The sequence below is a fragment of the Lissotriton helveticus genome, chromosome 7 (assembly GCF_964261635.1).
Source record: "Lissotriton helveticus chromosome 7, aLisHel1.1, whole genome shotgun sequence".
NCBI lineage: Eukaryota > Metazoa > Chordata > Amphibia > Caudata > Salamandridae > Lissotriton > Lissotriton helveticus.
The window spans coordinates 109,377,181-109,395,276 of NC_136068.1; the positions used below are offsets into that span (position 1 = coordinate 109,377,181).

Below are 18,096 nucleotides of genomic sequence, written 5' to 3' on the forward strand. Positions count from 1 at the left end.
CAGGCCCTTGCTGTAACCTAGATGTTTATCCACCACAGGGTCCACTTTTAATTTAATGCATTCTTGGGGGTAAATGTATTCTGGGAGGTGTAGTCCGAGTTTTAGAGTCGGCTGTTTTATTAAATTACTTTGGGTTCACTCTACAGCCCCCACTTTTTTTTTTTTGGTCCTGACTTTTTTCGTGCATATTGCTCTATTAATAAGTGTCAACCTCCTAGAATTTTCTAAAAACCTATATCTATTTTTTTTACATTTATTTTAGGACCCCTGTATATTCGCACTGTCGGAAACCGATACAAAGAATAAATCGGCCTCCTTGGAGAACTCACAGGGCACCGCAGCAGCCCCGCCACTGTTGTGAAGGAATCCTGCCTGGCACCCCAAAACCTGAGGCGCTCCTACTTTCTCGCATAGAGCGTAAGCGGTATGAGTGACAACGCCAGCAGTCGACAAGATGTCCCTCGTGGTACCGGACGTCGCACCTCCGGCTCGAGCGACCTTTCCTGGCTCCCTGCGCTCGAGCTTTTTGGGAAGACCAGCGCGCGGCACCAGACCTGCGCGCGGCACCAGGCCTGCGCGTGGCACCAGCACTGCGCGCCAGAGATGGAGAGCGAGCTGGACCGGCTGGACTCCTTCAAAAGGTGGCCGTCCGCGGCCCAGGTGTTTTGCGAGGACATGGCCAGCGCCGGTTTCTTCTACGTGGGGCCCGAGGACCGGGTCCAGTGCTTCTCCTGCCAGGGCATGCTGAACTGCAAGATCTTACGGGGGGCTGCCATGCAGGAGCACCGGAAGTACAACCCGCACTGCCACTTCGCCATGGGCAGGGAAGTGGGCAACATACCCAAGCCACCACAGTCAGTGGCTGAAAGCCCAGAGACCTCCCTGCTAAGCATGGCCGCGCGTCCAGACATGGCCCAGGCAAGGATGCGGGAGCACTCGTTCCTCGGCTGGACAAACCAGGAGGTGCAGCCGAGGAAACTCGCCAGGGCTGGCTTTTATACAGGTGAGTGAAGGTCCGGGTTGGGTTGGGATAAAAAAAAAAAACGACCCCTGCACGCTAAAAATAAACGGCCCATGTTTGTATAATTTGCATATTGCCTTTCCGCACAACACTGCTTCGGCGAAATTTCATTTAAAAGGGGGGGTGGGGGGCACGGATTAGTTTAAACCGGTAAAACACACCTAAAAACAAGTAAAGCCACTTTTGCTCAGGCCCCCTGCCCCCGATCAATATGCATATATTAATGGGCCGGCCCAGCTTGAGAAAGGGAGGTAATGGACGCCCATCCGTCTCCAGAAATGCCCGTTGTGCACCCACTGGGCTGCTGGCAGTATCTGAACAACGCAAAAACCACCCAAATCGGCCCCATGACTGCTAAAAAAACAGCTAATATCTGGACACCGGCCCCTCGGGCATTGCCAGAGTGCCCGCGTAATCTATCCTACCCATGGTTGAAGGCACTGCAGAGACCATGTCTTAACCGTGGTGGTGTTGTGCCACGCCTTTAAAAATATATTTTTTAAATGTATACGCTAGAATTGAACAGATGTGCCCTTTACTTTAAGGAGGCTACACTGTGTGTGCTCCTGTTTGATTGCATGCAACGTGGGGAGGGGCTAGAGTCAGCCACCCTCCTGTGAACTACAGTCACCACCTGGCCTACATCCAGGCTTCCTGCTCTTAAAGAACCCTGGGAAGCAACTGGATTTATAAATGTAACAATACTTGAAGTGTAAACCTAGAATGGCTTAGTTAAGATTAAACTTCTCAAAACACTCACTTGGAATCATGTAATCCCTGCCGCTCTGTCCAAATGCTTCCAGAGATGACATACACTTGGTGACAAAGTAAATTTCAGTCAAAAATAACCCATGTACAAAAACTCAAAACCCTTCATATTAAAACAAGACCATATTCTACATCCCAATATAGAGTATGAAATGATGCAGGGCCGGCTTTAGGGCAGTGCGACTGGTGCGGCCGCACTGGGCGCTGACCTGTGGAGGGGGCGCTGACCTCAGGGGGGACGTTGTGTTTAGCAATATCTTATGATTGGAGAGATGAGGGGAACTTTTGCCCAGTGGTAGTGAGAGAATATGAGGAGGTGGTCATGGGGGGGGGGGGGGAAGGGCGCCAAAAGTGATTGTCGCACCGGGCACCACCAGCGCTAAAGCCGGCCCTGAAATGATGTACCTCTACGAAGTAGCCCGATGACCACTTTTAGAAATACAAACATGAGAAGTGATACAATCTCTTACCCTAATTGTTTATTTCTCACTGTTAATTGCTGGCAACAGCACCCATGTCCTCTGGACCTATAGTCCACGAACAATTATTTTTTACTTCTACTCTCACAGCCTTCTGTCGACTGGAGAATTTGGGATTGTTCTTTCTTCTCCTCTTTCCCCGCCCAACTTAGTTTTGTCGCTAGCTCTGGGTCTCCACAATGCCACCTACACTTCCTCATACCTTGTTTTTGTCCACTGGTTCTCAGTATCCCAAGTGCTTGCATTATGTCCTTTCCTCCTGTCCAAACATAAAGAGCAAAATCTTGAACAAGCATCCTTCCTCCCAATCGTAAAAAGAGAACTTGCCTGCAGCCACATTAAAAGCTGTATGGTGAGTCCATAACCACTTTTAAAGCTTACTTTGCTTTCCTCAGTATCTATTTCCTACTACCTGTGATGGTGAGTTTCATCTTGTCAGTGAAACCGGTGTCCTGTGGAGTATACCATTGTTAAAAAAAAAAAAAAGAAAAAAGTACTAATTTCTTCAGAAAACAAATTGCACCCCATCACTGCTGATAGCATTGGGCATTCCCTGTCTTCCTTGATAAATACAGCTGTGTTACCCTAGTGACAGTCCCAAGATTTAAAAAAAACAACTTTTTATTAAATCATCAAATTCTTGTACATACAAAGCATTTATATTGTAGTGTCACTCTCAATTTTACAGTTGAAATTTCTATCATTGTTGACAAGTGAGTCCATATCAATAAAGAATAGTTGTTCCTCGCATCCCCCTTAAAGTCCCAGATGTACCCGCCATGCCGCCCACATTTTTTCTCCTTTCTTGGAGCACCCTTTATTTTTTATAAATCACTGACTCTGCTTGCCAGCACCAGTCCAGGTAATTTTCCCCATTCCTCCAGCATTGGGGTGGACGTCACCCCCCCCCCCATCCTTGCAATGTTACGTTTAGCAATTATTGCCGCCAATGCCAACCATAACTTCACATGTCGAGGCCAATCTTCACTAGCCTCCGTTATCAGAAAGAACCACTTGTGGTCTAGTGGAATTTCCACACCCACCGCCCCCGACATCTATCTAGTGATTTAAAAAAAAACCAACATTTTTTTTGGTTTAAAAGTCTTTATTAAACAATAAGCATGATGTATCTAGTGATCTTTATCTAGAATGCTCGGGCAGTCCCAAGATTCTGAACTACTACCCACACCCATTTGGAACGGACACCACTCAACACAACAGCTGTTCCTTAGCTGGAAACAAATGAAAATGCTCCTTGACAACCTAATTTATTCCGAGGGACTACCACAGACTGGCTGGTGAGAAAGGTGCCGCGCGCATGCTTTTAGTTTTGTCAGCAGTGGTTCATTTGCAATCTCAAATGCACTCGTCTACCAGGCTGTTCACCCTGGTCCACTAAAACATGCATGATCTGATTGGGCGATATTCCTTAGCAAATGACGTGCATGTGGCAGGCTTGGCGGGTTTCCCCGCCCCCTCCCACTTTAGCAGGAGTTTATCTTACCTCCTCAAATAGTCTTCATCATTTTGCTCTCACTCCCTAAGTCTTCACATCTCACAAAATGTATTGTGTGGACAACGTTCTGCCACTTTACCCTTCACTTAATCTCTTGCTAGTTCTGTTCTCCACTTGTTTTGCATATTTCAGTTGTCCTCACCCACAAAACTTCTCTTCGCTCTAAATTTCCCTTTATTTCCCAGAGATAACATAGACAAACCACCCTTACCTCTATCATGCAGTGATCCCGTATACTGCTCCGTAGACCTATTCCTTGACCCTCTGTCCATCAGGAAATCCTGAGCAGAAACCTTGGAGTTCAAGTGCATTGAGGGTTTGTGGTACGATGTAACTAAAGGGCAAAACAACAAACTGAATGTTGACTCCCAACTGCATGGAAGTGAGCAGGGCTTTAAGTGGGATGAAAAAAACTGGGGGTCTATCAATGGGGCGTGGCCAATGTAGTTAAGAGCGAGGCTTAAAACACGTAATCTAAAAATCTGTGCTGATCATAGTGATCCAGCGACCCTATAGAAAATGTCATAAACTACACTACCCAACTCCACAATACTCACCATTAATCATAATTCATTCACAAGGCCCATAAACTAACGTGACCTATTTTGAGCAACTGAACCATGTGACCTAATTAATAAACCCTATTCACAAATTATGTACACATTTATATACAACTGCAGTATAATGATTTCACCATGGTATCTGTAAAACTTTACATTTAATGAAGCCACTCAGGCAAATGGATCTGCTGATGGTAACAAGACTTAACGAAATAACAAGGCCAGCTTGTCTTTTCAAAAATCTTATTTATTAACTATTTATTCAAGGAAAGTGAATTTTATTAAAATCTTTTTATTTAAGCATTATTATTTGAGGATTAGCAAAAAGTATTGACCGTTTTAAGCAAAATCAATTAGCATGATTCAAAAGAATAAACAGTTTCCCATCACCTAAGCCCTAACGTCCCTGACTAAAACTCACTTCACCTAAAAGAATAAAGTAAAAGTCATTTAGCCCTATTGATCCTTACGTGCTCCAAGAAAGTCCGTCAGCACGTCACGCCCAACTGGAGTCAGGAGAAGATAAGCAGCAAGCGCGTCCTCCCTCCCAGGGGAACGGTTTTTATACCTTTTTTCCCTAACTAATCTAACTAAAATGAATACTTTTCCCTGCCATTCGTAATTCTGATTGGCTGACAAACGTCAGACCACATAATGTCATTGCATTTTCGAAGCCCAGTTCCGACTCTCTCTTAGTCTATTGTCCCTTATTTTCAAGTCACGCAGCTTCCTCCAATTTGAAACATTTGTAATAGTCAATCCGTGACTTCCTTAGCTTGACAATCTCTCTGCCGGTTTCCGACCTTGGCTTAGTCCGGCCAAGAGCACGAATAGTTCATTGTTCAATTAAACTTGCATTCTTTTTTAAACACAACAAAACTTTCCACACTGGGCTCTTGCTTTTTCTGAACAGGGCTTCGCCAATCACCATATTAAAGACGTGCTAGGCCTCAAGCCTTTTTCTCAGTAACTAGTATTCAAACAAACACAAAAGAATAATTAATGCAAGAATTAGAAATCATTCTGTTACCCACCCACCTTTGCTAAATATTAACCCATTAATCTGTTACCTAGCAGAAGCAAATTAAGCAACGAACAGATTTGTGCACATTTAAGACAGAAAAACAAAACATGAGCACACAGAAATAAGCACATGTAATTATAAAACAGCCGCATTTAATTCTGACAAAGTCAATAGACAAAATTAATTTATTATTTAACACAAACATGCATTTGCAAACAAAAGGCACATGTATGAGCACATATTTTAGTATCCCGCGTGTAATCTGCGATTTTAATCTAAGTTGATTAATTATTTTCACTGCACACATTGTTAATATTATTATTTCATTATGGAAGTTTAACTTTGTGAACTGAAATAAATTTATTTCCAAATCTCGCTCCATCAACTCCCTCATCTGGTGATTTCAAAATCACCAAACCACACCCAAAATTTTAGCAAAATTTTATCTTATAGATGAACATGTTTAGATTTCACTGTGTTAGTATTTTTAAAGACTTGTCTCAGCTGTCTGTCTGCAACTCTCATATTGGGTTCTACGGAACTCTTCCAGTTCTATCTCTTTCTCCTGTTCCTTTCTGATCTTGTAAATCCTCTTCTTTTCCCTCAGGTATTTCTTTCTCTTGTGTAACATGCAACTGATCTTCAACAAAAGTATTACAAAAACTATAACTAATAAAGGTGTCAGTATCTTGCCAAGAATTGAACCACCAATCTCTTGAAACCAGGTTTTTGATTGCTGCAAATCTTTTGGATAAACGTTCTGAAAAATCATCTTCTTCCAAGGGTACAATTTCAGATTGCAATTCTGTGATATTCTTGATATACATCTCAATATTCCTACTCGCATCTGGAATATAGGTACAGCAGTGCTGGACATGTAAAATGCAGCAAACTCCTCCCTCTTTTGCTAGCAGAATGTCAAGGGCAAGACGATTCTGCATTACCATGGATCGTATAGTAATGACCCCAGTATCCACTAATTGGAAACTACCAGCTGTGTCAGTTGACAACCTATCAACAATGGTAGATAATTTTCTGATTCTGCCTGCATTCAGGGTTATACCCACCAAAGGTATCACTGCTTCAAAGATGTCTCCCAAAATTTCTGAGAAACTTTCTCTTTTAAACCTATTTACATGATTGCTGATTTCAAATGAACCCTCTGCATTTCTGTCAACATGAAATATTTTCGGAAAAACAAGACCAACAAAACACGTCCCATACCAGTGATCTGGGAGGGTATAGTAGGCTTTGTCTCCACAAACAAAATAAATTCGAGGAAAAATTGGATCTTTGCCACCCTTGAATCCCCAACCCCCCATGATTTGGTATGTGTCCTCGCAATGGCTTGCTCCAACAAAATAATTATCGAATAACGTGTTATCTCTTCTAATACATAATTTACCACTAATTGGGTTGTCTATGTGTATTGCAACATTCTCAAACGATTTACCATTAAGCTTTTCGTCCTCTATCTGCCAGAATTTGGATTTGGTCTGCTTGACCATCTCATTTCTTTTGTAAATTGCTCTTCTCTCCTCAACTAAATTCAGAAAAGACTTTTCCTCAGTTTTCAATTTGCATGTCAAATTATTTCTCAAAGCATACTCATAGGTGAGTTCATTTGTCACAATAAAAAATCCCCTCATCTGTTTAGCTTGTTTAAGCTTTTCTCACTTTTCAGATTTGCAAAAATCTCATCATAATTGGAGTAATAATACTCCAAACGACCAGTCTGATAAAATAGGCTAGCTACTACACTACAGGTTATGCCATAAGTAAGAGGAAGCATATTGTATGTCACTCCCTTTGAAACAGAAGCAAGCAATTTCACACAGATGTAGCAATCCTTGACCTCCATGACCTTCACGTATTCAGCCAGGAGTCTCGAAAAAGTATTACTAGAAAAATCACTAACAGATCTATCCTGATGGATATCTGGTCTGTGATCAATAACTTTGTTAGTTTTGCTTGTTGCGCTATGTTTGTCTTGATTAATTGTAGCTTTGCTCGTCATGTTGACCTTATACTTTTCCTTGTCAATTCCAAAAGGGAAAATGACAGCTAAAATTAACCAAAGTAAGATTATTAGAATCACGCAAGTTGAGGACATCTTACAACATCTCTTGAAAATAGAACACCTTGAACTGTTATTAACAAAAACGTAAGGCAATTTTTACAAAGCCTTGCAAGGAATAAAAAAACTAAAAATGTCTAAATTTCTAATATCCCCCCCTTTTTTTAAATTTTTTTTTTAAAAGAAAACCCACCTTCTAACAACTTTTCTTTGACCTTGTGTCACAATTTGTTTTCCAACTAACAAAGTTTCTTCGACCTTGTGTCACCTAACACAATTTCTTCAGCCTTACGCCAAAAACAAGAACCCTAAATTTTAACAGAAAAATATTTCAATCATTGTCACTATTGTCTCAATCTCTTCCTGACTACTGCTGTTCACCTCCACCACAGGTGGAATAATGATATAAGTCCACTCAGGTGACTTATATTTTTGGTTCGGTTTTACAACTCTTTGCCCTATTGCTAATGGCCTCTATTTTCTTTCCTGCCTCACTTTTCTTTTCAGGATCTTTTTGACTTGATCTCATTGATTTGCTCCTTTTGATTTCTTGATCAATCTGAATTTCAGACTTTCACTTGGCCAATTATCACCTTTTCTTGGTAATTTTCTCTTTGGCTCAGTCACATTACACCCTGTTCTCCAAGTTCTCTTTCTGAAATTTCTTATCTGTGATTCTTCATCACTGTCTTCAGATTCGCTGTCAGATATTCGGATTCTTGACTCAGGTACTTCTTTACTCGGCCATTTCACTCTGTTAGGAACTCTATCTTTATAGCTGGTACTTGGTAATTCTTCTTCTTCAATTACCTTCAACTTCCCAGTTTCAGATTTTCTGTTCCTGCTTTCAGAGCTTCTTTTCTGCTTTTCAATACTCTCCTGGTCTTGAATCACAACTTGATCAGACTCTTCTTCTACTTCTTTTTCTAGCAAATCTTCATCATTTTCAGAGTCTACAATCACAATTTCCAAATCTTTTTCATTCACAGTTGAATTTTCCACATGTCGACCTGCTTGTAGATCTTCAGAATCTGGATTTCTCTCAGGTTCTTCTTCAGAATCTGAATCGGCTGTGGTGTCACTTTCTTCGTCAGTTTTCAGGTGTAGGTACACAAATAGTATGACTTGCATGAATCCACCTCTTCAAACCCTTGCACTTCACTGCATTTGTTGTAACAAGAATGACTTGTCTTGGTTTCTGCCACCTAGGTACCAGACAATTTCTTCTTCGATGAATTTTTGTCCTCACCCAATCACCTGGTAACAGATCATGTGCTTGCTCTTTTTCTCTTGTTTGCACCTCAGTTCCCACCTGATTGGACACAGAAGTCACGACATCAGATAAATTCCTGCAGTACTCCAAAATGACGCTATCATTAATAGTCATCAATTTTCCCACTGGTATAAATGCCTGTCTCATAACTCTGCCCATAAGAATATCGTGTGGGCTTAAACCTGTCTTTTTATCAGGTGTACTTCTCAGAGACATCATCAAAACAAGTGGAAGTGCATCTGTCCACTTTATACCTGTAGCTAGACACATCTTAGCAAGTCTGTTCTTAATTGTTCCGTTTATTTGCTCAACAACACCTGATGCTTCTGGTCTGTATGCACAATGTAACTTCTGCTCTATGTGTAAAGCTTCACAAATCAATTGCAACAATCTGTTTTCAAAATGTCTTCCTCGATCACTTTCCAGAGTTACCGGGAAACCGTACCTTGGTATTATCTCCCTCAAAAGCAATTTTGCAACAGTAAGTGCATCGTCATGACGTGTAGGAAACGCTTCAACCCATCTTGAAAACAGACTATTACAAGAACGTAACTCAATTTGTTATGTTGTGGCATTTCAATAAAATCCATTTGCAATCTGGTGAATGGACCACCCTCCCGTCCTATGGTTCCCATTCCCACAACTGTTTTTCTGACAGGGTTCATTTGTTGGCAAGTCAGACACCTCTGACAAAGAGATTCTGCGATAGTTCTGAATTTTGTATTGAACCATGTCTGTCTAAAAAGCCTAATCATAGAATCTCTTCCTATATGTCCTAAACCATGATACATCCTGGCCATGTCAGCAATCATGCTATTTGGTAAAACTACTCTGCCATCTTTGTAAGTCCAAATTCCATCCTCATCTCGCTGTCTACATTCTGCTCTCAACCATGTATTTTTCTCCTCATCAGCTTCATCTTGTAAATCTTTTAATCCCTGCCATGTTTCAACTACTGATGTTAGCATTAGTGAATTTAGAACATGTTCATCATTCTTCTCCCGATTAATTGCAAAATTGTTTTTAGCGCAATACCTAGCAACCTCATCCGCATAGGCATTTCCTTTTGTAATAAATCTTCTCCCTTCTTGTGTGCTGCACATTTCACGACCGCAATCTTTTCTGGTAATTGAATGCCATCAATTAATCTTTTAATCAACTTTGCATTTCTAATGGGTGAACCTGCAGAGGTTAAATAACCTCTTTGAGACCAGAGCTGTCCATAATCATGCACAACTCCGTATCCGTATTGGCTGTCAGTTATTATGGTGATTTTTAAATGTATTGCTCTTTCACATGCACGAATCAAAGCAATCAATTCTGCTACTTGAGCTGAACGAATTCCTTCGAGAAATGATGCTTCAACAACATCAGCAACTGTACAGACAGAATATGCTGCTCTCAAAATGCCCTCCTCTGTTCTTAGACAAGAACCATCAACAAAGTAAACATAATCTGATTCAGGCAAAGGAACATCTTTAATGTCCTGCCTTGGCTTGGTGCACTATTCCAAAACATCCAAGCACTCATGATCAATGTCATTTTCATCTCTGATTTCAGTTACAGTACCATCAGGCAATAACTTGTGGGACACCCCCGCGCCGCACGGCCACCAGCTGCTGCGTGTGCTCCCAGTGCCTGCCTCTGCCTCAGCGCCGACCTCGCTGCCGCCTTGAGCGCTGCCCTTTGGTTTCAGCCCGTTTTTGTCTAAAATTTGTGCTTGTTTTCTTTCTGTGGCCAACATCGTTTTCCTACTGTTTTTTCCCCCGTTTTGACCTGAATTGTTGCTTGTTTTCTCTGTGCCGTTCTCTCTCCGTGTTTTGACCTGTATTCAGCCTGTTTCTGTTCCAATTACTCTTCGTGTTTTTGACCCCCATTGTGCCTGCCTCCTTCCTGCTTGCCCGCCTACCTCGCCGCCCTCCGCTCTCCCTCCCCGCTCCCGCTTCCCGCCACCGCCATTAGCCCCGCCCCTTTTTCTTCTGTACCCTCCCCGCTCCCGCCTCCCAGCTGCTCCGCCCACCCGCGCACTTGGCCTTAAATGGCGACCGTGCGACGCAGGTGAGTGTGACCCACTTGTGGGACACCCCCGCGCCGCATGGCCACCAGCTGCTGCGTGTGCTCCCAGTGCCTGCCTCTGCCTCAGCGCCGACCTCGCTGCCGCCTTGAGCGCTGCCCTTTGGTTTCAGCCCGTTTTTGTCTAAAATTTGTGCTTGTTTTCTTTCTGTGGCCAACATCGTTTTCCTACTGTTTTTTCCCCCGTTTTGACCTGAATTGTTGCTTGTTTTCTCTGTGCCGTTCTCTCTCCGTGTTTTGACCTGTATTCAGCCTGTTTCTGTTCCAATTACTCTTCGTGTTTTTGACCCCCATTGTGCCTGCCTCCTTCCTGCTTGCCCGCCTACCTCGCCGCCCTCCGCTCTCCCTCCCCGCTCCCGCTTCCCGCCACCGCCATTAGCCCCGCCCCTTTTTCTTCTGTACCCTCCCCGCTCCCGCCTCCCAGCTGCTCCGCCCACCCGCGCACTTGGCCTTAAATGGCGACCGTGCGACGCAGGTGAGTGTGACCCACTTGTGGGACACCCCCGCGCCGCACGGCCACCAGCTGCTGCGTGTGCTCCCAGTGCCTGCCTCTGCCTCAGCGCCGACCTCGCTGCCGCCTTGAGCGCTGCCCTTTGGTTTCAGCCCGTTTTTGTCTAAAATTTGTGCTTGTTTTCTTTCTGTGGCCAACATCGTTTTCCTACTGTTTTTTCCCCCGTTTTGACCTGAATTGTTGCTTGTTTTCTCTGTGCCGTTCTCTCTCCGTGTTTTGACCTGTATTCAGCCTGTTTCTGTTCCAATTACTCTTCGTGTTTTTGACCCCCATTGTGCCTGCCTCCTTCCTGCTTGCCCGCCTACCTCGCCGCCCTCCGCTCTCCCTCCCCGCTCCCGCTTCCCGCCACCGCCATTAGCCCCGCCCCTTTTTCTTCTGTACCCTCCCCGCTCCCGCCTCCCAGCTGCTCCGCCCACCCGCGCACTTGGCCTTAAATGGCGACCGTGCGACGCAGGTGAGTGTGACCCACTTGTGGGACACCCCCGCGCCGCACGGCCACCAGCTGCTGCGTGTGCTCCCAGTGCCTGCCTCTGCCTCAGCGCCGACCTCGCTGCCGCCTTGAGCGCTGCCCTTTGGTTTCAGCCCGTTTTTGTCTAAAATTTGTGCTTGTTTTCTTTCTGTGGCCAACATCGTTTTCCTACTGTTTTTTCCCCCGTTTTGACCTGAATTGTTGCTTGTTTTCTCTGTGCCGTTCTCTCTCCGTGTTTTGACCTGTATTCAGCCTGTTTCTGTTCCAATTACTCTTCGTGTTTTTGACCCCCATTGTGCCTGCCTCCTTCCTGCTTGCCCGCCTACCTCGCCGCCCTCCGCTCTCCCTCCCCGCTCCCGCTTCCCGCCACCGCCATTAGCCCCGCCCCTTTTTCTTCTGTACCCTCCCAGCTGCTCCGCCCACCCGCGCACTTCGCCTTAAATGGCGACCGTGCGAACGCGCAGCGGTCACGCGCAGCGGGCGCGCCGATTGTGCGCCGAAGGCGCGCCAAAGGTAAGCCCGTCTGCGCCCGTCCGCGCCTGGACCGCGCCCAGGGCCAGGACCCCTGGACCCCGAGGAGCCCGACCGACCCACCTGACGTACTCCGCCGCCACCCTCACCGCACTCAACACCGGCCGACTCCCAGACTGCCACCTTGCCGCTCCACGAGGTACCCACGGACCTTTCAGCTGCCACGCCTGCAAGTTCTCCTGCATCCGGACCAGCCTCGCACCAGCACCCGCCAAGACGAACACCAGCAGCACCCACCTCAAGTGCATCCTGCTCAACACCCGCTCCGTCCACAGACACGCCATCGAACTCTGGAACCTCCTAGACGCCACAGCCCCTGACGTCGCCTTCCTCACGGAGACCTGGATGAACGCCTCTTCAGCTCCCGACATCGCCATCGCCATCCCAGAGGGCTACAAGATCGTCCGGAGGGACCGAAACGCCAACCAGATGGGAGGAGGCATCGCCATCATCCACAGGAGCACCATCCGTCTCACGACCAGCACCGACAACACCCTGACCAGCGCCGAACACCTGCACTTCCAGATCCACACCAACCCGAACACCACCCTCAGAGGCACCCTGATCTACCGACCCCCCTGGACCACGCACGCAATTCAGCGAGGACATCGCCGACTTCGTCAGCCCGCATGCCCTCCCCTCCGCCGACTACATCCTCCTGGGAGACCTCAACTTCCATCTGGAGAACAACAACGACCGCAACACCATCACCCTGCTCGACAACCTCGCCAACCTGGGACTCAAGCAACTGGTGTCCACCCCCACCCACCTCGCCGGACACACACTCGACGCCGTCTTCTCCTCCAGCACAGACATCAACTTCAGCCACGCCACAGAGCTTCAATGGACGGACCACAGCTGCGTCCACTTCACCTTCAAGAGAACGACGTCCCACCACCACCAGAAACAGGCCGCCCGCAGATGCTGGAACAAGATCACAGCAGACCAGCTCACCACCTCCCTGAGCCAGCACCCACCTGCCAGCTCAGCGAACCCCAGCCAGGCCGCAGACAACCTCACGAAATGGATCAACAACTGCGCGGATGAACTCGCCCCACTGAGGACCCCGCCCAGCAGACCCGGCAGCAAGAAGGCCCCATGGTTCACCGACGAACTCAAGAGCTCCAAGAAGAACTGCCGAGCCCTCGAGAAAGTCTGGAGAAGGGAACCGACACCGGATAACAGGACCTCCTTCAAACTTGCCACCCGGAAACACCACCAGCTGATCCGCGCCGCCAAGAAAACAGCTTTCAAGGACCGGTTGGACAACAACGCACACAACTGCAAGGAACTCTTCAACATCGTGAAAGAGCTTTCCAACCCCAGCGCAGGAAACAACGACATCACCCCATCGCAAGACCTCTGCAACTCCCTCGCTTCATACTTCCACAACAAGATCGCCGACATACACAACAGCTTCAACAACCAACCAACGCACACCATGACCGAACAACCACCCCCCACCACCACCCTCCACGCCTGGACCCCGATCAGCACCGAAGACACCATCCGCACGATGAACTCCATCCACTCCGGATCACCGACCGACCCCTGCCCTCACCACGTCTTCAACAAGGCCGACGCTGTCATCGCACCCCACCTGCGAGACATCATCAACACATCCTTCGACACCGCCACCTTCCCCGAGAGCTGGAAGCACGCCGAACTCAGCGCTCTTCTCAAGAAACCCACAGCGGACCCCACCGAACTCAAGAATTACCACCCCATCTCCCTCCTCCCGTTTCCAGCCAAAGTCATCGAGAAGACCGTCAACAAGCAGATGGCCGCCTTCCTCGAGACGAACGGATCCCTCGACCCCTCACAGTCCGGCTTCAGAGCCAACCACAGCACCGAGACCGCCCTCATCGCCGCCACCGATGACATCCGAGCCCTGATGGACAATGGAGAAACAGCGGCCCTCATCCTCCTAGACCTCTCCGCGGCATTCGACACGGTCTGCCACCGCACCCTAGTACGGCGCCTCAGCAACATCGGCATCCAGGACAAGGCGCTGGAATGGATCATCTCCTTCCTCGACGGAAGAACACAGAGAGTCCGCCTACCACCGTACAAGTCAGAGGCCTCCGAAGTCATCTGCGGCGTCCCCCAAGGATCATCTCTGAGCCCCACCCTCTTCAACGTCTACATGAGCCCCCTTGCGGCCATCGTACGCAAACACAACCTCAGCATAATCTCCTACGCCGACGACACCCAGCTGATCCTCTCCCTGACCAACGACCCCGCCGCCGCCAGAGCCAACCTGCACGAAGGGATGAAAGAGGTAGCCGAGTGGATGACGACCAGCCGCCTGAAACTGAACTCGGACAAGACAGAGGTCCTCATCCTGGGCTCCTCACCCTCCGCCTGGGACGACTCCTGGTGGCCCCCCGCCCTGGGCACCGCACCCAAACCGACTGACCATGCACGAAACCTGGGCGTCATCCTGGACTCCTCCCTCTCCATGACCAGGCAAGTCAACAACGTCTCCTCGGCGTGCTTCAACATCCTACGCATGCTACGGAAGATCTTCTGGTGGATCCCCACCGAGACCAGGAAGACCGTCACCCAGGCCCTCGTCACCAGCCGACTGGACTACGGCAACGCCCTCTACGCCGGTACCACCGCCAAGCTCCAGAAGAGACTCCAGCGGATCCAGAACGCCTCAGCCAGACTCATCCTCGACATCCCACGAACCAGTCATATCTCCGGACATCTGAAAGACCTTCACTGGCTCCCCGTCAACAAAAGAATCACCTTCCGCCTCCTCACCCACGCACACAAAGCCCTACACGACCAAGGCCCGAGCTACCTCAACAGCCGAGTCAACTTCTACGCTCCCAAACGCCTCGACATCCCACGAACCAGTCATATCTCCGGACATCTGAAAGACCTTCACTGGCTCCCCGTCAACAAAAGAATCACCTTCCGCCTCCTCACCCACGCACACAAAGCCCTACACGACCAAGGCCCGAGCTACCTCAACAGCCGAGTCAACTTCTACGCTCCCAAACGCCACCTCCGATCAGCCAACCACGCCCTCGCCGCCGTCCCCCGCATCCGAAGAGCAACTACAGGAGAAAGGTCCTTCTCCTACCTGGCCGCCAAGACCTGGAACTCCCTCCCGACCGACCTGCGCCTGACCCAAGACCACCTCTCCTTCAGGAAGAAGCTGAAGACCTGGCTGTTCGAGCAGTAGCGGCACTCCCCCCCCCCCCACCCCCCAGCGCCTTGAGACCCTACGGGTATGTAGCGCGCTTTATAAGTGTCATTGATTGATTGATTGAACGTGGATGGATTTAAATTCACACATCTTGCTATTGAGACGTTATCTGATCCCAGAATAACTTTTTCATACTTGGTTAACCTGTTACTTGTCAAATGCTGTGTTTTACTTCTGGTGAGAAGAATTTCAACTGAATGGGGTGCATAGACCTTTACAGGAAATCCCATTACAATTCCCTCACTTTGCTCAAGGCTCACACTTGTTGCAGCTACTGCTTTCAAGCAGCCTGGTAATGCTTTTGCAACTGGATCAAGCACTGCTGAAAAGTATGCTATTGGTTTTCTCAGTTTTCCGTGTCTCTGAATCAACACAGAAAATGCACATCCTTCCCTCTCACTGCAGTACAGCTCAAACTCTTTTTCGTAATCTGGCATACCTAAAGCAGGTGCTTCACATAGGCTTCTTTTTTAATTTTTCAAAAGCTTCCATCTCAATTTCCGTCAGAACAATTGGATCTTTTATATCTGAATTTGTTAATCTCTGCAGTGGTTTTGCAATTACTGAAAATCCACTAATCCATTGACGACAATAGCCAACCATTCCTAGAAACATTCTGACCTGTCTCTGTGTTTTTGGAGGTTGCATTCCCTGAATCATTTTAATTCTCTCAATTGTCACTTGTCTGATTCCTTTTGCAATTCTGTGACCGAAGTATTTTACCTCTTGTTTGCAAAACTGTAATTTTGCAGGTGACACTTTATGTCCCTCATCTGCCAGGTGATTCAAAAGAATGATTGTATCCGTAACACAGTTATCTCGTGTTTTCGCAGCTACGAGCAAGTCATCAATATATTGGACTAATGTTGATCTTCCAGGTAAATTTAGATTCTCCAATGATTTCTTTAGCAACTGATTAAAGATAGATGGACTCTCTGTATACCCTTGAGGAATACGACACCATGCTATTGTCCGACCTTGGAACCTGAACGCAAAAATTTGCTGTCTGTCTGGGTGCAATGGAACAGTAACGCATTGCAAAGATCAATGAGTGTATACCATTTTGCATCATGCGGAATCTGGTAGAGGATCACTGCTGGGTTTGGAACAACTGGGCAACAAGGATCTGATTAACCTTTCTCAGGTCTTAAACAATTCTGTACGTTCCATTTGGCTTTTTGATCCCCATGATTGGTGAATTACAAGGACTGCTCCCAATTTCTTTTAAAACCCCTTGCTTTATGAATTTTTCAATCACAGGAATTACACCTTCAATTGTTTCTGCCTTCATCTTGTACTGTGGAATGTTTGGAAAATCTATTCCCTGTTTAACTGAAACTTTAACTGGATCAACATTTTTCATCAGGCCCTTTTCATTTCCTGATAAATCCCATATTTCAGCCTTGACTGTTTCCTTCAACTCCTTTGGAAGATTATTTTTGTCAAATACAGGAAATAATTTGCTTTCCTCTGCCTCAACCATTAGCATTGTCAATCTGTAAAGTCCATCTTCCTCTAGCATCTGAAGCTCAATACCCTCCGGTGAGCAATATATTTTGCAATTCATCTTGCAAAGGATGTCCCTCCCTAGCAGATTTACAGGACTGATGTTACAAACTACAAATCTGTGTTTATCTTTGAACTTGCCAATCTCAATTTTGACAGGCTCCGTTAAACTCGTTTTAATCTGCTGATTTGCTACACCGACTACTTGGATTGATTCACCAGAGAGAGGGAGGTTTTTTATTTCCACTGATCTAACAGTAGAACGGGTAGCACCAGTGTCCACAAGGAAAGTGATTTCTACATAAATCACTTTGCCATTTATAAATGGACCTGACTGGTCGACCTCAAGAGTGGCTCCAAGCACACACTCTTCCCCCTCTCTCAGGCACCGTCATAAACAATCTTCAGAATCACTTCCACCATTTTCTGTCATCAAAAATTGTCGAAACATTTGGCACATTAGCTCTTTGTGTTCTTATTACCTGATCACCTCAGCTGAATCCTGTTTCCGAATTATATCTTTGACCACCTCCACAGTTAGGAAGAGGAGGCTGTGAAATCTGACTCTGCTGATTTGCTAACTGTCGCTGTAGCTGTTGCTGAAGATTCAGCTCATTTATTTGTCACTGTAGCTGTTGCTGCAGATTTACATCATTCTGCATCTGTGGATTTAATGATGCATTTTTAAAATTTCTGGGTGGATTTTTACACACTCGCTTCCAGTGTCCAATTTCCCCGCAATTAAAACAAGGCGATTTTTGCTTCAGCTCTTCAATATTAATATTACATTTTGGCTTGTTAAAATTTCCCTTACATTTTCCTTGACCCTGATTCTGATTAAAATTCACATTTTTATTCTCCAAATTTGCAATCTGCTGTTCAGCTACCTTCACCTGTGCCCACATTGCCTTCTCCTTTAATTTCGTCTGCCTGTCATCTATCTCATCACTGCAGTATTTTGCCTTCCTCAGTATGTCATCAACTGAGAGTGCTTGCCATCCGACAATACCATTCTTGATCATGTCACCAATTTCAGGTCTCGGGCCATAAACAAATCTGTATATAAAG

General features: G+C 46.5%; 1 protein-coding gene across 1 annotated transcript in view; it reads left to right on the forward strand.

Moving 5' to 3' along the window:
* Positions 1–426: 426 nt before the first annotated feature.
* LOC144768957 (baculoviral IAP repeat-containing protein 7-A-like) overlaps positions 427–18,096 on the forward strand; it is a 52,585-nt gene continuing 34,915 nt past the window's right edge. Inside the window, exon 1 of the mRNA XM_078652956.1 lies at positions 427–1,003. Within this exon, the coding sequence (XP_078509082.1) occupies positions 427–1,003 (577 nt within the window). The remainder of the gene's footprint in view (positions 1,004–18,096) is intronic.